The following is a 22251-nucleotide window of genomic DNA, read 5'->3' as shown; positions in this document are numbered from 1 at the left end:
CTTTTTACCATTTTTTTTGGTTTCTCGTCAAAACACCTTAATAATAGATCAAATGTAAGTGTGTGTGTGTGTGTGTGTGTATATGTGTGTATGTGTGTGTGCGTCCATGTCACAGCCTGACCGTCTCATTCCCATCTGTCTCACTACCCGGTCATACCCCCCAGGAGTCTCACGCACGGACACACACGAACACACACACACACACACACACTTTCCCTCTCTTTGGGTAAATCGGATTATCTGGCCTGAGTAAACTAACGAGACCCCCATGTAGCAAGACGCACCCCATATCTCTCCAAGCCCTACAACCACACCCATTCTCTAAACACAAACACACACACACACACACACACGCAAGGCTCACTCTGGATTGAGGATTCCCTAATTATGCTCTAATTGCCCAGCTCTGTCTGTCCAGCTGTCTGGTCTGTAAAGCCGATTGATCACTACAGGACCAACGATCGCGGATAAGATAAGATAAGATAAGATAAGATAAGATATCCTTTATTCGTCCCACACTGGGAATGAAAGTGTGTGTGCGCGTGTGTGCGCGGGCGCGTCTAAACGTCACACAAGTCCACATCGGCTGACTCTCCGCTCGATCCAAATTAAATTTTCCTGTTTTCTAAAAGATCAAACACGTGCACCGCGTGCGTTACGTTTGGGCTCTTTCTGCATGTGCCAGTGAGTCACTTGATCGAATATGCTGAATGCGTGTGTGTGTGAGTGTACACGGATGCCTCCTCCATAGTCCCCTTACATGTTTCCTTTCCTTATTTCAGCTTGTCCACTCATCTCTTCTTATGTCACTGCAGACAGCAAACACGCTTTCATCCGTCCTTGCCCCGTTCGTTATTAGGACGGGGCCCCTCTAGACGTTGTCTTCCCTTCCCTTCCCTTCCCGCTCTCTCTAGCTTTCTCACAACGCATCAATTATTCACATGTAGATTTTGTAGCTGAGAAATTGACGACATGGTTCATTTATTATGCACGTGCCGCGTTGCTGGGCCAGGCAGATACTTGTGTCAACTTACTTGCGCTAATGTATACTCAACCCTGTGTCTTTGTCTACGGCAGTGTGCCGAGCGTCGGTGACGGTCAACGTGGCTCCGAAAGTGGAAGTGTTGAAGGACGAGACTGCCAAGCTGCCCTGCACGTACACCGTCTCGCCGTCGTCTAGCAACACCATCGTGGAGTGGCACATCGTGAGTGATTGCTCTTAGCTTTGGGTTGCGTTTGCTGCAGCGTTGTGCCTTATGGGGACCTAGCATGCTAGCAAGCTAGCATGTTTATATTTTTTATATTCTCACAGGCTTTTTGCAATAGGACCTGACCACAGGTCCATGTAACCTCGCTACGTGTCGGCTGAACAACTCTCCTTCCCTTTTTCTTTGTCTTTTTAGGAGATTCAGGGAAACAGGAAGCGCGTGGCTTACCGCACGCAGGGCGGCGAGGCCAAAAGCGACAAGGACACGCCCCTGAGCGGCCGCGTCAGCATCAGCGAGGACTCCACCTTAACCATCGCGTCGGTCCAACCCTCCGATGGACTCGTCTTCTTCTGCTCGGTCACCGCCGGACCTGCTGGCAATGGAGAAGCCTCCACTATGCTCAAAGTATTCTGTGAGTCCGCCTCATGCTCCGCTTACAATGTCCACAGTCTCGGAAAGAGTCAGAATTAAGTTTTTGAGTTTTACTAGTCACAGCACGCTCCCGTCGTTCCCATCATTTTGTGTTAGGTTAGATGAGTCTTTTACTCGTCTTGGCTTTATGACAATAGCAAATGCGTCTTTTAGTCTTTTTGATATGGCCAACAACAAAACCCGATGGGAATGATTCGCACTGCGGGGGAGAAAAATGCCAAAAGAATCAAAGTTGTAGTCTTGTAAATAGTGACCCCGCAAAATTTACAGTCTTTGCAAAATTCAAGTTTGAGAAGAGTCAAACGGCGCTAGAATGCTAACATGCTAACAGTTTGCTGACAACGTGACAAGTGACCGCCAGCTTTGCGGAATTTTCTTTGAACGAAATCTAAATCTAAATCTAAAATCTTAAAATAAATTAAAAAATATATAAATTCATTAAAAAAAATAAATAAATTCATCCCTCGCCTGCCCAACAATCTGTCATTTGTGCGAGCTAAGTCGGGGTTTTTAGCACAATGGTCGGCATTTAAAACATCATGGTGATTTTGATCCAGTGACGAATTTTGGCTATTTTTATCGTAACACGCTTTGGTAGATTGTCAGATGATTGACAGTCGGGTACGGTTTCAAGGAGGTAATGAGATGAGATTAAAACATACTTAGCGCGCGTCAAAGTGCTTTGAAAATGCACGCACGGGACTATATTCCAACACGTCTCGACATTGTGGGAGGAAGTTAGCCATGAAATCACTCGCCCTAACTCTGGGGCGATGCGAGTAAAAGTATGAAGGGTGTCTAATCAGGGGTGACTGTGGGTGGTCCAAGGACACACACGCAGAGTTGGCGGGGTCGAACCCCTCCAAGTGTGATTTCGCTGACATGTATCAGACATGACAGGTGTGATTGAACTTTTCATCACTTGTGTCGAGAATGATTAGCTGATGGTTAATTGACCCCCAGTGAACTTATTAAAGAAAATGGTGTACAAGTGGACGACGCTCGTCACGATATTGGAGATATGTTGAGGATTTTTATTTTTTATTTTTTGATACGATAGAAGGCGTGAGCGAAAGAACGAGATCCCGGATACAAGCGGCCGAAATGAGTTTTCTCCGCAGGGTGTCCGGGCTCTCCCTTAGAGATAAGGTGAGAAGCTCGGTCATCCGGGAGGGGCTCAGAGTCGAGCCGCTTCTCCTCCACATCGAGAGGAGCCAGATGAGGTGGCTTGGGCATCTGATTCGGATGCCTCCTGAACGCTTCCCTGGTGAGGTGTTCCGGGCATGTCCCACCGGGAGGAGACCCCGAGGAAGACCCAGGACACGCTGGAGAGACTATGTCACCCAGCTGGCCTGGGAACGCCTCAGGATCCCCCGGGGAGAGCTGGACGAAGTAGCTAGGGAGAGGGAAGTCTGGGCTTCCCTGCTAAAGCTGTTGCCCCCGTGACCCGGCCCCGGATAAGCGGTAGAAGATGGATGGATGGATGGATGGATGGATGGATGGATGGATGGATGGATACGATAGAAAAATGCCAAAAGAACAAGACAGCATGCATCGTTAGCATTGTGTTGTGAATTAAAAAGAAAACGAATTCTGATCATCTGCCGTCTGTTGAAGATGGAAAGAGGAACAAAACTGGTTTTCGTGGTCCAGCTTGTACTCAGAAACAGTGCTGCCATGTTAGCCATTAACTGTGATGTAAAAAAAAAAAAGAAAAAAAAGAAGTTTGGTCAGTGGTGAGGGGGCGACTTTTATTAACAGTGGAGTGTCGGACAGTACCGCAATGAAGTGCTGTTTGAACGTTTTCGTTTCGAGCACTTAGTGGAAGAAAACAGCCCGCAGCTATTCAACAGTTACATTCGGCGGCCGGAATCTACTCGAGAGGAGGATGAATTATATGACGTCTGTCGTGTTTTTATGGTCTCCTGGAAGCTGAGCAATGCTGGTTTCTGGGCTTTGGCATCGCGAGTAAATGGCCACTCAGAGGAAACACAGCTTCAGAGAGCCTATCAAGTGAATTCTGAGAATTCTTTGTTTGCTGATCGTTGCTAAAAGATGTGCACACTCAGAACTATTTCGGACTCTACTGTGGCGCGTCAAAGTGTTGCTCACCAATTCGGTATACCGGATTTTTTTTTTTTGTTTGTTTGTTTGTTGCGGCCCGGTAGTCCAGTGGTTAGCACGTCGGCTTCACAGTGCAGAGGTACCGGGTTCGATTCCAGCTCCGGCCTCCCTGTGTGGAGTTTGCATGTTCTCCCCGGCCCTGCGTGGGTTTTCTCCGGGTGCTCCGGTTTCCTCCCACATTCCAAAAACATGCATGGCAGGCTGATTGAACACTCTAAATTGTCCCTAAGTGTGAGTGTGAGTGCGAATGGTTGTTCGTTTCTGTGTGCCCTGCGATTGGCTGGCAACCGATTCAGGGTGTCCCCCGCCTACTGCCCGGAGACAGCTGGGATAGGCTCCAGCACCCCCCGCGACCCTAGTGAGGATCAAGCGGCTCGGAAGATGAATGAATGAATGTTTGTTTGTTATTCAGTGACACACCTCGGCCCTAACATGAGTCGTACCTCACCCACTACAAAAGACTGTTAGAGTGCCTTGTTGTTGTTGCGAGTGCACACATGTCATGCAGAGAAACATAAAATCTGACTTGGGAGCACCTCGTTATTGTTGTGGGGAAAAGCCCTATGATGACCCAGTGGGATATATTCCAGACACCGGAGGCTTAAAGCGGATTAATTTACATATATTATATATATATATATATATATATATATATATATATGTGTGTGTGCGTGTTCTTGTTTCCTTTTGAGAGCAAGATAATGTCTTTTTCTAAGCTTTGGACAGCTGCCGGTGCATCTTGCACCTGTGTGATTATTTTTACAAGCTTAGGAGGTTTTTTTTCTTTCTTTTGTGTGTGTGTGTGTGCGTGCGTGTGTGTGTGTGTTTTTTTGTTTGATCCAATCCTTATCGTCTCATGTGAAGCGGGTCACGGTTGGAATAACGCCGAGCAGGATATTTACTGCTCAACTGAATTAACAAGGTCAGGAGCCAGCGTGGGATGGCCGCGCTGTTTTGTGTGTGTGTTTGCATCTCGAGGTTAAAGGTGCGGGTGTTGCATCCTCTGAATCATAATGATATGATTGTTTATCATCATGTTCATCTACTTCTGTTTTTTTTTTTTGCCTCCCTCAGTTGCTCCAGAGAAGCCCACCCTCACACAAGCGTCAAGCCAAGCCATTTCTGTGGGACAGCCGGATAGCTCTGAGGTGTGTTTGCAATGTGTGTGTGTGGTGGGGGGGGGGGGGGGGGGGGGCGGCTGCTGATATACGTATACTGGATCCCTCATTAGGTACACTTGCACAGTATAATGACATTCAATATAAAATGTGTTGATGCAATTTTTATTCAAGTTCGGCCTCGAGCACAGAATCCTAATTTGCGAATCAGGTCAACACCGGCCAATTGGTTTTGAATTTTACCCATTCAAATTGTCTGGGAAAAAAACACATCGAACAAATGGAAAAAATCCAAATTGATCTTAATGGTAAGGTAGACGGACATTTAATTATTATAAAGCTTATCTATTGAACCGGAAGGTATGGTTGCAGATGCTTTTCTTTTTCTTTTTAGTTTAAAATGGCTTGCTTTACCAAAGATCCGATGCCACGTTATGGCCAAAGCTAGCAGCTGGGTCAGGTTTTGCGCCTCTTGGTGTTGTAAATAATAAATCCTCATTGCCCAACACCAGCTGCATCCATTAGCTAAGCGAGTTAGCCAGCTGGGCTGAAGTTGGTTCACACCCTTCATTTGTTTGCCTTCATTTGTGACAGAGTGAGTGAAAGGCCGGCAACAAACAAAGGAAAGAGGCATTGATACTCTGCTGAGATGAGCGTTATCGGCCGTACTGCCGAATTATTTATTTAACGTTCATTAGCTGGCTATCTATTTTCATCCACACGCATAAACTTGGTGTAGCGCTCATAGGAACCAGCCTGGACGCACACAGTGCGCTGGTACTCCTCACATGAACACATATTGGGCTCCCCATTCAAACGACGATACACGCGTGGCAAAATTAAGAGTTGTTCCACGTCCATTGGAATCCCCACAGCTTTAGTTTGTATACATTCATTCATTCATTCATCTTCCGAGCCGCTTGATGCTCACTAGGATCGCGGGGGGTGCTGGAGCCTATCCCAGCCGTCTTCGGGCAGTAGGCGGGGGACACCCTGAATCGGTCGCCAGCCAATCGCAGGGCACACAGAAACGAACAACCATTCACGCTCACACTCACAACTAGGGACACTTTAGAGTGTTCAATCAGCCTGCCACGCAAGTTTTTGGAATGTGGGAGGAAACCGGAGCACCCGGAGAAAACCCACGCAGGCCCGGGGAGAACATGCAAACTCCACACAGGGAGGCTGGAGCTGGAATCGAACCCGGTACCTCTGCACTGTGAAGCCGACGTGCTAACCACTGGACTACCGGGCCGCATTTTGTATACAGTACAACACAAAAATGTGATTGTTTTTGGTTTTGACAGGCGAGAACAGGTCATTGGAAATACAGCTCATTTCATTGGGGTGCACTGATTCAACAATTAGACCGACGACAGAATGGTAACACTTTTGGTCCTGTCAATCAGATTGGTAGCTGCTTGACAATGAATGGGCACCCGCAGCCAAGGATCATCTGGTTTAAAGATGGCCAGCCCCTTGCGGAGGTCAAGGACAAGAAAGAAAGTATGTCGATAAATATAATTGTATTATTGTTCTCGCACCCGTTGACCACAATTCACATTATCACTCTTGATCGGAAAGAGACCTACATGGTTCCGTCGCTGGTGAAGGAGGCCTCGGGCCTGTACACCGTCAGAAGCACCCTCTACATGCAGCCCACCAAGGCCGACAAGGACTCGGTGTTCCAGTGCACGGTGGAGTACAGCATGCCGGGGGACCAGATCAAGCAGAAGAAGTCCGACACTATCAACCTCAACCTCAACTGTAAGCGTACCAAAATGGCAGGCCTCCTTTGAAAATGTCTGTGATGAACGCGGCTCTTGTTTTGTTGTTGTTCTCGTTATCCTACCAACATTTAGTGCTGGTATCTAACCAATTGTGATTGGTCATTGAATGCTAGCTAGCTGTTTATGGAATCAAATAAAAGTGTAAAAAAGTAGCTAAAGTAGTCACGTTAGCATTAGCAGGATGCTATCCATACGATTTTTGTGGAATGCTAGCTAGCAGCTAGTGGCTCTTTTAGTGCGATTCAATAGAAATAACACAAGTAGATTTTTCTACTTAGTAGCTAGCTGTTTATGGAATCAAATAAAAGTGTAAAAAAGTAGCTAAAGTAGTCACGTTAGCATTAGCAGGATGCTATCCATACGATTTTTGTGGAATGCTAGCTAGCAGCTAGTGGCTCTTTTAGTGCGATTCAATAGAAATAACACAAGTAGATTTTTCTACTTAGTAGCTAGCTGTTTATGGAATCAAATAAAAGTGTAAAAAAGTAGCTAAAGTAGTCACGTTAGCATTAGCAGGATACTATCCATACGATTGTTGTGGAATGCTAGCTAGCAGCTAGTGGCTCTTTTAGTGCGATTCAGTAGAAATAACACAAGTAGATTTTTCTACTTAGTAGCTAGCTGTTTATGGAATCAAATAAAAGTGTAAAAAAGTAGCTAAAGTAGTCACGTTAGCATTAGCAGGATGCTATCCATACGATTTTTGTGGAATGCTAGCTAGCAGCTAGTGGCTCTTTTAGTGCGATTCAATAGAAATAACACAAGTAGATTTTTCTACTTAGTAGCTAGCTGTTTATGGAATCAAATAAAAGTGTAAAAAAGTAGCTAAAGTAGTCACGTTAGCATTAGCAGGATGCTATCCATACGATTGTTGTGGAATGCTAGCTAGCAGCTAGTGGCTCTTTTAGTGCGATTCAATAGAAATAACACAAATAGATTTTTCTTTTACATACCTTATAGACCATAAACCGAGTTCTATATAAGCTAAAGTATTTTTGTTTCAGTTTTTGTTTTTTTTAAACGACATAAGTCCGTAACCGCTCACTCAAATTACAGTTTTACTTTGAAGTTGAATCTGGAACATTATAAGGCACCGTTACGGCTTCTGAACGTCATGTAGCTGATTCTTTGTTGCCGTCACGGTTAATATGCCCACCGCAAAAGTCAAAGAATGTGGAGAATGAGGCCAGGAAAGAGGAGTAACTGGGAAAGTACTTTTGGAATGCTTTGTAGGTCTATTGATGACAAAGTATGGTGTTGGAAACTCACCCAGTTGAAGAATTCTCACCTGTTCCCTTCCAATATCTGTCCTTGTCCATCTAGACCCCTCCGAGACGGCGACGTTTACACTTCTCAACCCCGGCGCCGTCAAAGAGGGTGACAACGTCACCATGAAGTGCGAGACAGATGGAAACCCTCAGCCCGAGTTTGACTTCACCAAAGACGTACGTTCAAAGACATTGTCGGATGAAACCAAAGGAGAACACATTTTTTCTTTTTACTTTTTTTTGTTTTCATCCAAAACATGCAGAAAATCTACATATCATTGCTGTCCAACAAAAAGCAGGGCTTACATTTTTTTATATTATTATTATTTATATTTATATTTTATATTATTATTATATATTATAAAAAAAGGGAAAATTATTTCTGCTCTGTTTTTCTATTCATCGAAACACAAAGAAAATTTATTGTTTTTTTTTTTGTTTGTTTTTTTTAGTTCCGAAACAAATTTTAAAAAGATACAGTGCGGTATCGATTTGTTTAAGTCACCATACAACAGTTTACCGCAAGTTATTAGAATTGTTATACACGCAAATGTTTCCTCTGCGTAAAATTCACAACCATTTTTCAATGGCAGGCTTTTTTTTTTTTTGTGTGTGTGTGTATTTCTCCCTCCCTCCAGGACAAGGTCGTCTTCGGCCAGGGTGGCCTCCTGACCTTGAAATCCGCCAAGCGCACCGATGCCGGCGTGTACACATGCAAGGCCATCGACTTCGACAACCTCGAAGCCGACCTGACGGGCGAGATCACCCTCAGCGTGCACTGTGAGTGACCTGCGCAAACATCACCATCATCGCCCAGTGGCCCGCATATACTCTATGGATTCATATATTGATTATATTATCAATTGCACAGTGACAAGTAGTGAAGAATGTAAACATCAGAAAACAGTCAGCTGCATCGGTAACTCTATTCTTTATCCCCATACGGCTTCCCATTTGTCTCAACTACTGAAGTCCGATTTGTCATTCGAGAGCTGTTCTTAACATATAGCGACCCCCCCACCACCACTGACCCCCGAAATGGCGACGATGTCACGTTAAAAATCCTTCATCACCCATGATAATCTTTCAGACATAACCGATGAATGCGCTTTATTTGACTTTGATCTGAAAGGAGAGAAAACGACTAAATCGTCGGGGGACGTGCGTGGAAAGGACAAAAGGATCCGACCGTCCATTCGGCTTGTTCACGGTTCAGGCGTCACTTTCAAGCCATCCTTAATTTGACACTATCAAACACATTAAGGGAAGATAACGTCGGAATTGTCCGGAACGGGCTCAGCACAACGTGGGCTTAACTTCAGAGAAAAACCATTAGCTTTGTACTTCCAAATATTCAACTTTGTGTAACCCTATTAAGGGCTTTATTACATGCTCGCCGAGGCTCTAAATTGATTTTTATTCCCCCCCCCCCCCCCCCCCCCCAACCCCCACCGCCACCCCATGTCAGACATTGATCCGATGAGTGTGACTCCGGCGAAGCCTCAGGTTGTCATGCTTGGAGACAGTGTGGAGTGGCAGTGTAAGACCAAAGCCTCTGCCCCACATACGGTGCAATGGAAAAAGGTGAGGCGTGTGTTTTTATCTGCTTTTCCCCCCGCCCCCCGACACCGGGCAAATATCACACCTTATTGCCAGAGAGGTGATCATTTGACATTTTGGAGAAGTAGTTTTATGTGACATTTCATTTTCGGTTACAAAGCACCAGGTGCAAAGCGGGGAGTGACCCTTGAAAATGGACTCGGTAGCCTTTTTGAAAATGTATGTAACCCCCTGCCCCCCCCCCCCCCTCCAAAGCCACGTTCACAAAGCAACATCAAATTTGTCTATCCCGAATAGACTCACAACAAAGTCTCAAAAACCCAAGCCTGAAAAAGGCACAAAAAGTCTGCCATTTTGTTTGAAGAGGCCATTTTAGGGTCATTTCTTTTTCTGATTCTTTACACATTTGAACCCCGTAGAGATAGATGGGCAACGCTAAATGGCGAAAAACTTTTCATCTTGATGTGCGCAGGCAGCACGACAGCAAAGTTTGGCACCATAAAATCTAAACATAATTAAAATAATAATAACAAATAATAATAACAAGGGCGGCCCGGTAGTCCAGTGGTTAGCACGTCGGCTTCACAGTGCAGAGGTACCGGGTTCGATTCCAGTTCCGGCCTCTCTGTGTGGAGTTTGCATGTTCTCCCGGGCCTGCGTGGGTTTTCTCCGGGTGCTCCGGTTTCCTCCCACATTCCGAAAACATGCGTGGCAGGCTGATTGAACGCTCTAAATTGTCCCTAGGTGTGAGTGTGAGCGTGGTTGGTTGTTCGTCTCTGTGTGCCCTGCGATTGGCTGGCAACCGATTCGGGGTGTCCCCCGCCTACTGCCCGGTGACGGCTGGGATGGGCTCCAGCACCCCCCGCGACTCTAGTGAGGATCAAGCGGTACGGAAGATGAATGAATGAATGAATGAATGAATAACAACGGCGGCCCGGTAGTCCAGTGGTTAGCACGTCGGCTTCACAGTGCAGAGGTACCGGGTTCGATTCCAGCTGCGGCCTCCCTGTGTGGAGTTTGCATGTTCTCCCCGGGCCTGCGTGGGTTTTCTCCGGGTGCTCCGGTTTCCTCCCACATTCCGAAAACATGCGTGGCAGGCTGATTGAACACTCTAAATTGTCCCTAGGTGTGAGTGTGAATGGTTGTTCGTTTCTGTGTGCCCTGCGATTGGCTGGCAACCGATTCAGGGTGTCCCCCGCCCACTGCCCGGTGACGGCTGGGATGGGCTCCAGCACCCCCCGCGACCCTAGTGAGGATCAAGCGGCTCGGAAGATGAATGAATGAATGAATGAATCATAATAATAACAAGAAAATTGTAAAACGCAAACAAACAAACACGTCAGCAGTCATGCAGTAGTGTCCTTCAGTATTGTCACGCCCAGAATGTTTCTCAGTTGTTGTCGGGCTTTACACATCTTCTGTTGCGTCTTGTTGACATTAAGTATCAAGTACAACTTTATGTGCCGCGTTCTCGTTCTTTCTAACGTGGCACGACCTCCTTGGGAAAAAATCACATGGGCCCACGACTTGTCATTTTGTTATCGCTATGTGATTGTGTGTGAACGCCGCACTTTGTGCTTTCCCATCTACTCGCAGGCCACAACATTCGGTACACCCACACAGTGGACCGAGGTTCAATGCAAAATGGGGATGTGTGATAAATAACCAAAAAATACTGTCAACTACTTTGTGCGATGCAGTGCAAACGACAGTCACAATCAAAACATATTCATGAATACCTCAATCACACTCTTTTAATAAAAGCACAAAAAAAAATCATGTGGTTGTACCTGATAAAGGCAGCACAGCTAATAAAGGCTCCAGTTCACCCACGCACTGAGGACAAGCACGATGGAAAACAGTTAGAATAAATACGATTTTTAAAATATTTTTGGGGGCGGGACTCCAACTCTGCCACGCCTCTAATGACGAGCAACACAACAGAAACTGGATGGATGGCTGTCCCAAAATGAAGTGTCCTCTGAGCGCAGCAACGGCTCTTACATGGTCCGTGTTTTCATCGCCGCAGGGTTCCGAGGTTCTCTCTCAGGACGGGACCCTCTCGATAACGGCCGACTCATACGAGAAAGACGGAGAGTACAGGTGCGTCGGGGCCGTGCCGTCCGTGCCGGGACTGATGGACCAGGCTAGCGCCACCCTCACCATTAAAGGTACCACGCTGACATTGCCATGACTTCAAAACTCTTGGAATCACTGCACAGTAATCATTTGTTTACTAATCATTTGAGTTGGGTTGGCTGCACGACACTCAAAATCGGTTGAATAGTGACCAAATATTTAATTCATTATTCATATCGTACATTTTAAACCTTGTGCATTTACTATAACACAAAAATCTATGTGTGTTAGGTTCATCTATTATTTTTGTCAACTTGGGTTCACCATCTTCACGTTGTAAAGTACTGTCACATCTCGGCCTATTTTTGACTGAATGCGTGAAAGTCAGTGAATGAGAATGTCAAGTGGCTAAACAATCACTTTACTGAGTGATTTAGATTTCTCTGACTATTCCCGAAACATGTTTCTATCGCTCAGCTAGCTTGCCAGTAGCAGCTTGTCTATAATACATGCACATGAACAGCTAGCTAGCTTCTCTCATTCCCATTCAAAAAGAGGACAGTGTTGCCTTCTCTAATGTCAAGTGGCTAAACAATCACTTTACTGAGTGATTTGGATTTCTCTGACTATTCCCAAAACATGTTTCTATCGCTCAGTTAGCTTGCCAGTAGCAGCTTGTCTATAATACATGCATATGAACAGCTAGCTAGCTTCTCTCATTCCCATTTAAAAACAGGACAGTGGTGCCTTCACTGACCACTGGAATTGCCAAAATAGAAACAAAAAAAACATCAACTAACTCTCACCTAAACACATAAACTGTGAGCTACGATTATGTATTTTAATTGTTAAAATATTAGCGTCCAACATTGTGTTGAACCCTAATATTTAACCATACGTACGGTATGGTTAAATGTGTTTACCTGTAAAAAGGAATACAGAAAATGAAAAAAAAAACATACTGTAAATCTTTCAAATTGTTTGGGGTGCTGGTAATCACTTAACTTTGGACTAGTGTCCAGTCCAAAGTCAACCGCATCTGTATAAACCATCAAAAGCTATTTCTCCTCCGACACGCCAACAGGATGCTAACAATGCGTGTTAGCTGACTAACAATGCAGGTTAGCTAACTCTAAAAGTCGCTCAGGAAGGACGCTGCACAGTTGTAGGAAGCGGCCAAGCCGGGGCGTCGCTTCCCAACTCGTCGGTTTACGCCCAGCGCGAGATGGAAGCGTTTTATTTACACGCTCCTTCCTCTGTCCCTCCGCAGGAAAGCCCGTGATCGAAACGCCGGTCGGCGGGGAGGTATCCAACGAAGGAGATGCGGTATCCCTCAGATGCTCCGCCTACGGCTCCCCAGTTCCACAGTTCAACTGGAAGCCCACCGGAAAAGAGGTACGGGGCCTCAGTCGGAGCAATTGAACATCGCTTTGTGTTCAACGGGATCAAAATTGTTCACAGAAAGTCGTTAAATGGCGTTAAAAACGCTTTCTTGAAAAATATATAAAAAAAATTCTTCTTTTGAAAGACTTTTTTTTCTTGAAAAAAAATTCCTTCAAAACATTAAAAAATTATTTTGGTTGAAGTTCTCTCTTTTTTCTTGATAAAATTGAAAATTCTACAAATTTTCTGCCCCTCAAATAAATTATAAAAATAAAATTTGACGTCACAGACCAATGTTTTGAGTTGTAATTTTGATCACGAGACAAACGACCTGTCAGACTCTACTGGCGTCCGTCAAGGGAACAGTTTAAAACATTTGATCACATAACAAAATTATCGTTATTATTATGATTTCATTGTGTAAGCAAAGCTGTACAAACAGATCATCAGAACTTCAGAGTGCTTCGGTTTTCCTAAGCAGCGCACGGGGAAATTGTGTTTTGCTCGGCCTATTTTGCTATTAATTCACTTGAATTGAAAAGAAAAGTCCCCGTCGGCGCGAGGCGGCTTGGCGTGACATCAAGTGAAATAGTAAAAAGGGGGGGGGGAATCACCAATTCCTTTTCAACTGTAGTGTTTCATCTGTACATGCTGATGTCTGCGGTATTAAAACATGAAAAGAGGCTCGGGTTGGGATTTTGGAAAAAGGGGGTGGGGAATTGGGGGTGGGGGGGGGGGCTAAAAGCGAAACACGATGACGACAGAACGTGAGTGTGATGCGATTGTCTGTTTGTGCCCCAGTCCGTGACGGTGGAGGGCAACAAGGTGGTGAGCACCGTCGTCCTGGCGGCCAGCGCCGCCGTCATGAAGGACGGCGTGACCTGCGAGGTGGCCAACGAGTACGGCACCGATAGCAAGACCTTCAGCGTGTCTCTCAAAAGAGGTCAGACACCCTTTTTTTTTTTGCCCCCCCCCTCCCAAAAAAAAAGCTCATTAAATCCTCGTCTCACCCAAAAATCCTGATGCTTTTGTTTTTGCTGCATGCCCATGACTCATTTGTTCTTCTCTTCTTTGTGATTATTAGCCCCCCCCCCCAAAAAAAACTAAACAAAAGCCAAATTTTGTTCACTTGGTGCAAATTTCACATTTTTAAATAAATTTCTGCGCCTTCCATTTAGTGGGTAAACAACCCTCTTTCACACCATCTTGATGCATTTTTTTTTTTGTCTTCCTGCACCACGTCAACCAATCAGCATTTCACACTATCTTCTTCTTCTGGTTGTTTGTTTGTTTGTTTTACAGCTATTCAAAACTCCGCCGACAGAGGTAGAGCCTTCTCCCTCCTCCTCCTCCTCTTGTCCCTCCTGCTTTCAGGACTCTTTCTTGTTCCGACCCTGTCGTTTTAGTACCCCCCGCCCCCTTGACCCCTTCCTTCTTCACCCACCTGCCCCATTCCCTCCATCTTACACACACACACACACACACACACTGCTGCATTGCAATCTTGTACATGAGCCCTCTTGCTACCAAACACTGTGGATATTGTATATTGTTCTTCTTTTTCTTCTCTTGTCACATTTGTAATGTCTGTCTGATATTTTGTGGACGCTGCAACACTTTTTTTTTTTTTTGGGGGGTGGCCCTCAGGGGACAATAAAGGATTCTATTCTATTCTTATTATCTTCTATCCCTTCCTTTCCACTTCTGTGTGCGTCTCCTTTTGACTTCTCGTTGCACGCTCGTCCTCTTTTCCTTTGCTGTTTGTGTGCCTTTGCATGTTTTATGGCGGTTGCTTTGCTAAGCTACTGGACTGAGCGACTTTCTTTTTCTCAAAGTGCTGCTCTCTGGAAACCCTGTGCTTAAGTCAGGTCTGTAACCGCTAACTTGACTCGCGTGCTTTTTGTCCAACTGCGTATGTGTGTGTTTTTGTGTGTGTGTGTGTGTGTGTTTGTGGTTGACTCTCCGTACAGGATGTAGTACATTTGTGTTTTGACAAGAGCTGCTTGTGTACGCATGTTTGTATTACTGCCGTCGTGGGGACAGACGTCACTGTCGGACGTTTAGTTTTACAGCTTTCAGATTAGAAACACCGCACAATGACCTCATTTGCTTCTAGATGACACTTCGTGGATGCGGGCAAAAACGAATTATCCAATTAAAAGCATGGGAAAATCCCTGCTATTTGTTGGTGACGTGTACTTCTGTGAATTGCGAAAATCATTTGAAGTCCTCATTAAGGCTGCCGATACCAGCCACCGATACTTCAGGCCAAAAAATCGTTAGTTGGTGCTACAATGCGAGCATTTCACGCATTTCGGTGAATTATGTAGGTGAGAAACAACAAGCATTTTGTTTGTAATTTAATTTTCACATTTTGGAGAAACGCGTTCCTTAATTTTCAACTGGTCCAACATTTCAGAATAAGTGGGACAGGAAGGCACGCTCCTGGATTTCCTGTTTTTCGCTTGCTAGCGATTAATACGAAAGGTTGTTTACGACGAGATTTTGGCGGCCCAAAATGTGATCGTAAGAATAGTATCGTAACGTCCTGTCTCCACGAATCTAGTAATAAAAAATGTGGGTGGGGGCGGGGGAGGGGTGGGGAGGGGGCGTTGTGATGTGGTCATCGTGTCGTGGCTGGTCAGCAGCTTCATTGGTGTGAATATGCAGGTCCCGTTATTTTGGGTCCCATCACATTTCATTTTTCAGCATTTAAGACTAACTCCACATCCCACTTCCCCCCCTTACTCTTCCTCCCCCATCCACCTCTCCCATCCGGACCTATTTGGACACCCCCCCCTCTAACCCCCTTCCCATCCTCATCTATCTGCTACAAAATTTCCTCCTCCTGCTCCTCCCATGCCCCAATCATCACGATTCCCCCCGCTTCAAATCAAATCAATAAAACCTTCCCATACCCTTGAAATTCTTCCTTCACTACGATCACTTTCCACCTCCATCTTCCCGACCCACTTTCCCACCCCCCCCCCTCCCACCACCACCTCCCCATCCTCACCCATCCCCGTTATTGCGACGCTGTAGCTGATCAGCAGCAGGGCGGTTCCAGCGGGGTGGTGATAGCCGTGGTGGTGTGCGTGCTGCTGCTCCTGCTGTTGGTGGCTCTCATCTACTTCCTCAACAAGAAGAGTAAGCTGCCCTGCGCCAAGAAAGACAAGAAGGAAGTGTGAGTAGCTGCGCTCCTGCTTCCCATCAGAGCTCCAGCCACAAAATATCCGCGGCGATAAATTATCTTCCTTCGCCGTTTAGAGAAAGTGTTTACACGTGTACAGGCATTTAAAACGGCTACATAGCTTTCAGTCTGCTTAGCTTAATGCTAACCAACAATGCAAAACGCCATCCACAGGCTAACTACTCGCATCCATAGTTGCGATGTTATAAGCCTTCAATCCACAGACAGATAAAAACAATACTCACAAGCATATATTCTTTATCATTTTCCACAAAAAAAGAAGGCTATTGCAGTTTCCTTATAGTAGTTGTGAAAGTCGTCTTTGTGTCTGAATGACTGCCCCCCCTAGTGGCCTAATTGAGCGCAAGAATTTATCAAGGTGCACAAACGCTTTATTTATTCATACAAATGCTTTGAAATTGTGTTTTGACTGAAGAGCACGGTCGTGGAACAAATTCAACTTGTATCTCAAGACACTTTGTTTGGGGGTGGCATGCTTCAGTACCTCTTGTTTTGTGAGCGTCCGTGCTAGTTGTTAGCTTGACTTCATTAGCTTCGACTCGTGTTTGGCACTTGTGTTTTTGTTTTGTTTTTTTAACATCTCTGCTTATAGCCATTAAAGTGACTTGGATGTAAGTGAAACTCCACAAGTGTAGGTGGCACTCTAGGGCTAAGGAACTCATTATATGATTTTGTTGTTGGCCTCAAATGATCAACGGTTCATGTTGTTTTGGTGTTTTTTTGGGGGTGGTGGTTTATAATTTGTTTGTTTCTCTCCTTCAGGGTGGACGCAGAAGTGAACAATGACATTGTAGTGGAAATGATTGTTTTTTTTTTTAACATCTCTGCTTATAGTCATTAAAGTGACTTGGATGTAAGTGAAACTCCACAAGTGTAGGTGGCGCTCTAGGGCTAAGGAACTCATTATATGATTTTGTTGTTGGCCTCAAATGATCAAAGGTTCATGTTGTTTTGGTGTTTTTTGGGGGTGGTGGTTTATAATTTGTTTGTTTCTCTCCTTCAGGGCGGACGCAGAAGTGAACAATGACATTGTAGTGGAAATGAAGACGGACAAGGCCAACGAAGAAGCCGGTCTCCTTCACAAGAGACCGCCTGCAGAACAGGTGAGTTACCAGACACGGGCTAACATCCTCAGAAGCTCTTACGGCAATTTACCGAATCACTTTTTTGTTGTTGTTTTTGGTTATTGTGGTGACCTGGAATCACTTCTTCACTGCGTTTGTGCTGAGGCCAAAGCCATATCTCATTTTAAAATCTTGATTCCAACGGCCTTTGTTGAAGTGAGGGGAGGAGCTTCATTTAATCAGGCCATGGACTTTTGCTCTTTGCTGTATGGCGACTTGCGGTTAAAAAAACGGAAGGAACCATCCGCAAATACCAAATGAGTCTAGAAAATTGCTCAGATTGACAACGTCGTTGCGGCAGCTCGGCGGGCACGACAGCTCGCATCCCAAATGCCGTCGCGCATGTCAGATATCTTGTCAAACTCGTGACAGCGGCTCGTTGGTGATTGGCAGCCTACTGGCACGCACCCTTTAGCGTTTTGTGTTGAGACCGTGCGGCGGCCTGTCTCTCCACCCCCCCCCCCATTAAAGTCAGTCTAAATGAAATAACATCCCCACGTCGGCCTCGATGCCGTCGCGCTGTCACTATGTAGACGACTATGTTGCTTTTGACGTTCACGCGGCTCTCTTTCTTCCTTCCTGCAGTGCTGAACGAAGAGTGGCAGAGGGACCAAGGGAAGAAGCTTGACAGTTATGAAGAAAAAAAAAAACAGCACCGATTTGTATTCGCTACGCTTTTAAAGGGGGGGGGGGCAGAGGCCCAAACTGCCATACCCCCCCATCACCTCTCCAATTCGCGCCGCATGTGTGGCATCACTAAATGACGCTTTTGTGAACGAATCACAACTTTTGATGATTCCCTGGCAGAGTAGTGGAATGCTGTGGCATCAAAAGTATTTAAAAATTCGAATGGCATCATCACACGGCGACTACTATTGTGCCTCGGAGCCTGCACTTCAAACAAATCGCGCAGCGCATGTGTGAAATTAGGGGGACGCTCCGTCTTTTTCCCACCTCTGTAATCATGACTGTCCTGCTTCTGAATCGAGCACACCGCGTTACATTTCTGCACTGCTTCATGACAACATCACACTAATGTACACTGTTTTCATAAGTAGCCCAATTGTTACTTCAACCATGTGTGAATCCGGCCTAAAACACCGACACCTTTTTTTGTTTGTTTGTTTTGGGACAACGGATCATTCTGCTGAACAACGTGTGGACTTCAAGAGGTATTTTGTGTGAAATTTTAGAATCAAGGTCGATTTTAGTAACCACACGAATATAATCTTTGATCCCAAGGTACACCCAAAAGTTGAACAAAAACAAAATATTGGTGTTTTAGTGCCAGTGGATTTGTCTTGGGAGACCCCTGCAAATGGCTAAAATGGCTGCCAGAAGCACAAAAAAAAATGTTGGGAAAAAAATGGGCATGGCTTCTTAATAATTTGGCTAACAGGACTGAATTTGTATTTTTTTTTATACTGAGAAAAAAATTAAGGTAGCATTGAGAGAATTTTGGCAAAGCCTTCAAAATGGTTTATTTTGCCCCCCCCCTGAGGATTTTATTAATTGGTTGCTTGCCTTTTTTTTTTGTGAGGTCAGAGGTCAGAAAAAATATCTACATTTAGTTTGTCCATTTTTTTCCCCTTTGACTGTCTCTTTTTAATCAAATTTTTAATTCTAAAACCCGATTACCGTAGGTGTGAGCTGCAGCCATTTTTTCTTTTTTTTTTTAATCACGATTAAACCATTCAGAAGGCCAACTGAAATTGCAGGGATGAGGGGTGAGGAGAAGCTGGAACAATCACTCGTCATTTGAGGGGCCAGCAGTTATGAAGGGAAGGGAGTCAAATGTGGGGTTTTTTTCTGCTGGATGGATTTTTTTTTTAACACATCAGAAAATGTCACAGCAGTAAATCGGGGAAGCTGATTTGATTTTTTCTGGAGGTGATGGGATACTGATGATCTGTGCTCTCTGATAGCAGCTTGTCGTGGCCTTTGACTTTTGTTGTACACTGGAACTAACGGCTTTGAGTTAAAAATACAAAAAAAAAAAAAAGGGTCACTTCAATCCATCATCTGATTTTGGATTTCAGTGTGTGTCTACTGATCTTGACTGTTAGCAAAGCTGGCTTGAACTCCCGAGTGTTTGTTCTCGTTTTATTATTCACTGTTTTATATCCAATGATGTGCATGTTGCTTCCTTTTTTTTTTTTTGTCAAGTTTGGGACTACTGAGTTGTAATTTTGTTTTTGTTTTCTCTTTAAGGAATATTATTTGGATGAGATTCTCCGTACTTCTCTTGACTGTAAACTGTATATTTTGTGGTACGCTCAATGTGGTGTGTTGATGTATATCGGTTTTTTTTTGTACTTTGTTCCAGCTGGTTTAGAATTTATAATGGAAAAAAAAAAACACCCACTTGTTTTCTGTGTTCTTTCAAAACCATACAAAAAACACGTTACTTGTCATTGATCACATTTTCTAAACCTTGTCCAGTGAAATCTAATTTTACTTTTCCCGAATGTGTAATTTAAATCTTTGAAAACACTTTTTAAAGGGCTATTTATTTGTCAGTTACAGTTTAATTGAACAGAAATACTGTCACACACAACAGAAAATAAAATATATTAAAAAATATTTTTAAAAATGTTGCTAGCTTAATGCTAACATGTAATGCGAAACATTATAGACAGATTAACGGAATTTAGCATAGGTCTTATGGTCATGACTTGAACATCTCGACTCGGCCCCTCGGGCTGGTTGGCATGTTGTGGCAAAACGTGCTGCTACATTGCAGGCGCATAACTTTTTACATGTGGACTGTCCTGTACTCTGTAAAAAAAAACAACTCTCCACTCTTGATTTGTTATGACAAGAAAGACAATAACTTTTGAACTATTTCAATGGAGGCATCAATCTTCGTCAGACAGCTGCACGCTGATCACTAGCAGGGAACCAGGATAACTCATCACACTCGTAACCGTTGATCAAATTGAAATTAGCGGCGGTTGGCGGAATTGTCAACACGTTCGCACTCACGTCCATTTGTCTAGCTGTCCATTCGCGGATTAAAACTGTCGCCCGTCAAAACAGTCATCAATCAGTGGCCTGTGCCAATGCCAAAGTGAGGGAAGGCTCTGATTGGATCCATTTCAACCAATTACGCCTCAACTCATCGGAATGCAAAGAGAAAGATGAGTGAGAAATATTACTTTAGGAGTATCAGGTATCGGGATCCTCTCTGGATCTGTTGGTTTTGTCAGCTACTTGGGGGACAGCTTCTCCGACTGGTTGACAAACATCCACCAATAAGCTTGTACTGGCTAAAGTATGGAGAGGTTCTCCCCAGTCGACCCCGTCAACATTCCTGTGGCCTAAAAACTCCCATTTTAAAAGCGCAAATGGAAAATTAATCGGGAGACGAGCTGCAGCTGAGATTCAAAACCGAAACTTCAAAACTGTTCTTATTTGAATTTCCACCTCCACATTGAATTTCTCCACCCATGACATTGCAGCCTGGCTGCGCGAAGAGCGGCCACTTTCAAGCGGCTACACAGTCCAAAGGTAAGCAGAGCTGCAGTGTTAGCATTTGCTTTACAGTGTGATCAGGGATAACTTCTGCACTCTTCTGAAAAGTGGCACACACTTGCATGTTTGGTGAAGTTGTGAGTGTGGCTTTGGAAAGGCTTTGTGCTTGCTGATGTGTCCGTTGCATGCGCCACATGAACAGATCCAACAACTGTTTTCAGTGAGAGATTGTGATATGGACCATGTAAAACTACGCAATATCAATACAATACAATACAATACATGCTGATTTATATAGCGCTTTCACAACAGCGGCAGCTGTAACAAAGCGCTTTACACTTAAAGTTCGGTTTATCACTTAATTGGTCCAAAAATAATGAGTTTTTTTGAGGTCTTTAGAAACCATGGCTCAGTAAGGATTATGAAATGCTGCCCTGAAGTGTATTTTTTTGGCTTTGAGATAAAATGCTGCGTCTGTGAGTCTTCCAGCTCCACCCATCATCTCTTTGGAATAATGCCTTCAACAAGTAAGAAGAATGAATCCAGTGCCCTTCACTTCCTCATGAACCCTCTGTGAGTGCTTGAATGACTTTTCACCTTGTTACTGTCCATTTTGGTGAAGAATGACAACCACCAGAAATGGCGGGCTTCCATGTCAATGCGGGCGAGCTCAGTTCACAAAGTTCACACAGAAAAGAGGCGAGATTAACGGCAGGCAGCAAGCAAAGTCAAGACGATGATGGATGGATGGATGCAAAAAAAAAAAATGCGGCAAGGAAAAATGGACCTTGGTCGCAGTGGGGGAAAAAGGAAGTGCATCTTGTTTTGATGTCATAAATCTGGATTGTATGCTCCAATTGAAACAAATGTGAGCTTTGGGGAAATAAAGGAGAGAAGAATGACGAAGCGCTTCGTTTATTAATGTCTTTATCTGCCTCCGTGCTATACTTTCATATCCTGTGTGTGTGTGTATGTGCATATTGTTGTGTGTCTTGTTTCCTGCCGGCAGGATGGTGAATCAGGATAACCATCAAGCCCTGCTCGGATAGGGATCAAGCCGGTCTGCCAATAGCGAAAATCCAAATAGAATTACTGTAGTGCCCATTGAAATGAATTGTCCCAAAAATAAAATCCAACCCAAAGAAATCTTCAAATAAGATGCTAAACATTCAGTATGTTTTCCATGAAAAACAGGGAGAAAAGAGGGGGGGGGGGGTGACCATCAGCATCATATGCGACTCCGTGGATGCCAAACCAGGGTTATGCGGGGGTCAAGTGTATTGAACACTCCTATTGATCCGATCGGCGGCCAAATGCAGTGTTTGCACTCAATTGGTACCTTGAGAGTCGAGTGATCTTACGAGCGTGTTTTCTCACATAATTACACGTGACAGCTCACTTGTATTGCGGGTTGAGTCATGCGACATTGGCAATGCGAGCTGTGGGCAGTTTAATGTCAATTTCAGTCGACAGTAAAGGC

The 22251-nt window shown here is 44.6% G+C and overlaps 1 protein-coding gene across 2 annotated transcripts in view; it reads left to right on the top strand.

Annotated features, from left to right (window-relative positions):
- LOC127600493 (basal cell adhesion molecule-like) overlaps nucleotides 1-19456 on the top strand; it is a 50519-nt gene extending 31063 nt beyond the window's left edge. The window contains exons 2-16 of one of the 2 annotated variants that reach the window (XM_052065110.1): nucleotides 1078-1205; nucleotides 1404-1620; nucleotides 4839-4912; nucleotides 6292-6388; nucleotides 6467-6649; nucleotides 7996-8117; nucleotides 8579-8720; nucleotides 9409-9524; nucleotides 11530-11671; nucleotides 12850-12974; nucleotides 13764-13905; nucleotides 14265-14288; nucleotides 16005-16146; nucleotides 17177-17276; nucleotides 17883-19456. In XM_052065110.1, coding sequence (XP_051921070.1) covers nucleotides 1078-1205; nucleotides 1404-1620; nucleotides 4839-4912; nucleotides 6292-6388; nucleotides 6467-6649; nucleotides 7996-8117; nucleotides 8579-8720; nucleotides 9409-9524; nucleotides 11530-11671; nucleotides 12850-12974; nucleotides 13764-13905; nucleotides 14265-14288; nucleotides 16005-16146; nucleotides 17177-17276; nucleotides 17883-17888 — 1760 coding nt within the window. In that variant the 3' untranslated portion in view covers nucleotides 17889-19456. The remainder of the gene's footprint in view (nucleotides 1-1077; nucleotides 1206-1403; nucleotides 1621-4838; nucleotides 4913-6291; nucleotides 6389-6466; nucleotides 6650-7995; nucleotides 8118-8578; nucleotides 8721-9408; nucleotides 9525-11529; nucleotides 11672-12849; nucleotides 12975-13763; nucleotides 13906-14264; nucleotides 14289-16004; nucleotides 16147-17176; nucleotides 17277-17882) is intronic. The other variant, XM_052065111.1, reaches the window with a different exon arrangement.
- Nucleotides 19457-22251: the final 2795 nt, after the last annotated feature.

Source organism: Hippocampus zosterae, chromosome 5, assembly GCF_025434085.1.
Source record: "Hippocampus zosterae strain Florida chromosome 5, ASM2543408v3, whole genome shotgun sequence".
Taxonomy (NCBI): domain Eukaryota; kingdom Metazoa; phylum Chordata; class Actinopteri; order Syngnathiformes; family Syngnathidae; genus Hippocampus; species Hippocampus zosterae.
This window is presented reverse-complemented; position numbering and strand designations above follow the sequence as displayed.